This window comes from Triticum aestivum, chromosome 5D (assembly GCF_018294505.1).
Source record: "Triticum aestivum cultivar Chinese Spring chromosome 5D, IWGSC CS RefSeq v2.1, whole genome shotgun sequence".
Taxonomy (NCBI): Eukaryota; Viridiplantae; Streptophyta; class Magnoliopsida; order Poales; family Poaceae; genus Triticum; species Triticum aestivum.
In genome coordinates this window covers 528,192,244-528,195,249 of record NC_057808.1, presented here as the reverse complement: position 1 = coordinate 528,195,249, position 3,006 = coordinate 528,192,244, and the positions used below count along the sequence as shown (strand labels likewise).

Below are 3,006 nucleotides of genomic sequence, written 5' to 3'. Positions count from 1 at the left end.
TGCTTGACTTTACATGATAAAATCCAAGTCTAGATGATATTTGCTGGCATAATTGGCACAAGATAACCAGTGTAACTTGCTCATGCACGATACATTTCAATTTATAGCCTCACAAATGATCATCAAATCATGTTAATAACTTAAAACCTGCTGATATAGGTGTCACTGTTAAAATGAATATAAAGTCTAGCAGAACAAGCTATTTGCCTGCTAAAGTGCTAGTTGTTATACCTACAGTATATAGTGTATACTATCCAACCAGAATTGAATTACTAAATGGGTGACCATCTGCAGGTAAACAGTGAAACAAGAAAAAATGCCACAATCTCAAAGCTGCTTAGACCTTTCAAAGTCAATCATTGCATTTGCATGGTCACAACTTGAAAAGGCACAACAGCTGTGGCTCAATGTCTCACAGTTTTACTTAAAAGATGGCAACCATCCTGATTTCCAGAAGTATGACAATCACTTACAAGACGACACAACAACATTCCAGTTAAACATCCATTCTAGTTCTCTATGAGATATGAAAATGCTTGGTACTGACATAGTTAGAGATGTCCTTAGCCCTTGAACTGCCACTCCCTACGGCACATGGGGCAGAGGGGGGTTGATGTTTGAGAATTGACCCACTTGAGTATGCAGTGAAGATGGAATGCATGGTTGCAGGCACCCCAAATGATTGGGCACTCATCACCAGGGAACTTACAGTCAGGGCAGCAGCCGTCAAAAGCCATCCTGCATATGCCACATGTCTCATCCTGTGCGTCCCATGTCCAAGAAGCCACCGCATGCCACTGAAGAATTTTGACCTTCATGTTTTTTTTACCTGGCATACAGCACTAGATGCAATACATGAGTCATGAGAACATTACTAATTGCAGTCATATTGCAATCAAGAAGGAATAAGGCAGCCAGGAAAGAGAAATTCACTAAATTAAATGGTCTAAAAGGACACATGTATTAGCTTTCATGTCTTCAATTTTATGGCTGAAGATGCAGCTTGCAGGTAAAGATAGAATGATAGATAGCTACAAGGATACAAATCAATAAATGAGTACACCATTCGAATGGCTCAAAAATCACAACTACTAGCATTCAGAGAGCGACATGCCCTACAAATTTCCTCACGATATGCAGGGGCGGGATTAACACGAAACGTAGGAATACAGTCGAACCATGGATTTCACAGAAAATAAGCTGAGCTTGCACATCAAATGCTATGGCTCAACTGAGATCGACTATGCTGGGGAAGAACCTAATAGGGGATGGATTCGAATGGCTCAAGGAGGAGGATGCCGTGGAATCTCCAGCATGGATTGATCATAAATCAAGAGAGATACAATTAACAGAGCTGGGTGGGGGGATCACATCACAGGAACAGTAGGAACCTTATACAGAGGAAACAGTGCTCTATTCCTTTGACTATTCCTACTTCCATTGATATACTTTTGCGTCCAAGTTAGTTATCATGTTTCTTCTGTGAACTCCACGGCTCAACTGTATTCCTATGTCTCATGTTAAGTCCAGCCCTGCATACCGTGAGGAAATTTGTAGAGCATGTCGCTTTCTGAATGCTGGTAGTTGTGACTTTTGAACCATTCAAATTTTGTTTTAAATTTGAAACACCTCTTGAGATGAGTGCTAAAGGTTGAATAGCTCTTTTTTTCATTTTGGACCGGATTGCTGCCCCACTAGTTCAAATGGTATCTCACACCACGAAATGGTGGCAAAAACCCGGGCTTGGCTCCATAACCGGCATCAACTAGGTAGAGTTTTACTAAAAAATTAAAACAAATATTGGTGCCAATGGTTTGTTTTAAGGCAATAATATATGGTAATATGAAAAAAACAACCCTATTCTGAAGGTTTATGTTCAATAGTATGCAAAAACATCGCCTCTTGTTGCTCCACACTTACATGTGGACTATTTTTAGCAACTTGCGATCCCTCAATATGTCACACAATCGAAAGAATGGAGCTCTTTCAAACCTTAACATGTTTTTACACATCACATCACATTGCCAAATTTTCTCTTTCATGCATCGGGCCATAGGTAATACAAGGTATTCTCTTCCTTATTAGAGCCCGAACAATGACAGCCGTTCGAACAAGTGCATCAAAAACAGCGGCTCCCGTAATCATCCTTTTTTCTTTTGTTCATTTCTTGACCATCTACAAATCGTGCGTGCTATCAAAAATATGGCTACCAATGACTTCTAATCGTGGATTCAAAGGTATTAGACAGCAGCATATACTGAAAATATGGATGGGACAGCAGTATTTTGAGTACAGAAATTGGACAGAGTATATGGCCATCATTCCCATCTCAATCTCCTCTCTATCTCTCTCTCGGGTGGGGTACAAGGAGGCAACATGAGATGGGCGTTGCTTGCTAGTAAAGGGGGGGGGGGGGGGGGGGGGGGGGGGGGTGGACGTGGACCGCACCTGTCTGCACCGCCGGTAGCCGCCGCAGCCGCTCGCACCCGCCCCACTGCTAGCCCGCCCTGGCCGCCGTAGAAGGTGCCGCAGCGGCTCGTGCCTCCCCGCTGCCGTCCCCTCTCGCTGGGTCTACCACGGCACCGGAGAGGGAGAGACGGGGGAGAGGCGGCGGCCGGCAGCGTTGGAGAGGGCGAGACGATGGAGAGGCCGGATCGAGAGGGAGAGAGACGAGGGAGTGGAGGCCTGGAAGCAGCCCAGGATCTCGTAACAGGCCAGCACCCAGCAATTGGGCTCGGCCTGGTAAGAACATTATATAGAGCGGAAAAGAAATGGAAGCGAGGACTTGGGCTAGACTATTTTGCAGTTTGCAGCCAGCAGCCCAGCTTCTTCTCAAAAAAAAAAAAAAAAAAAGCAGTCCAGAGGAAAGAAACGTGAATGAACTGAAATGTAACCATGGAGGTGTTTGTTTTGTCATTTTTTTGTCCATCTCCTATTTACGCTGTAAACAGAAAACGTTACCTGCGTCTGGTGACTTGCCTCCGCAATCGCATCCATGTTCTTGAT

General features: G+C 44.1%; 1 protein-coding gene across 2 annotated transcripts; it reads right to left on the bottom strand.

The window, feature by feature from the left end:
• Positions 1-359: 359 nt before the first annotated feature.
• On the bottom strand, positions 360-2,695 carry LOC123123477 (anaphase-promoting complex subunit 11). 2 transcript variants are annotated; one of them, XM_044543993.1, is made up of 2 exons: positions 2,449-2,695; positions 360-842 (listed from the first exon to the last, which is right to left on the bottom strand). In XM_044543993.1, exon 2 carries the CDS (start codon positions 834-836, stop codon positions 564-566), a length of 273 nt encoding a protein of 90 aa, XP_044399928.1. In that variant the 5' UTR covers positions 837-842; positions 2,449-2,695; the 3' UTR covers positions 360-563. The 2 variants fall into 2 exon arrangements, with proteins under 2 accessions (XP_044399928.1, XP_044399929.1); XM_044543994.1 differs by having other exon boundaries at positions 360-829; positions 2,449-2,691.
• Positions 2,696-3,006: the final 311 nt, after the last annotated feature.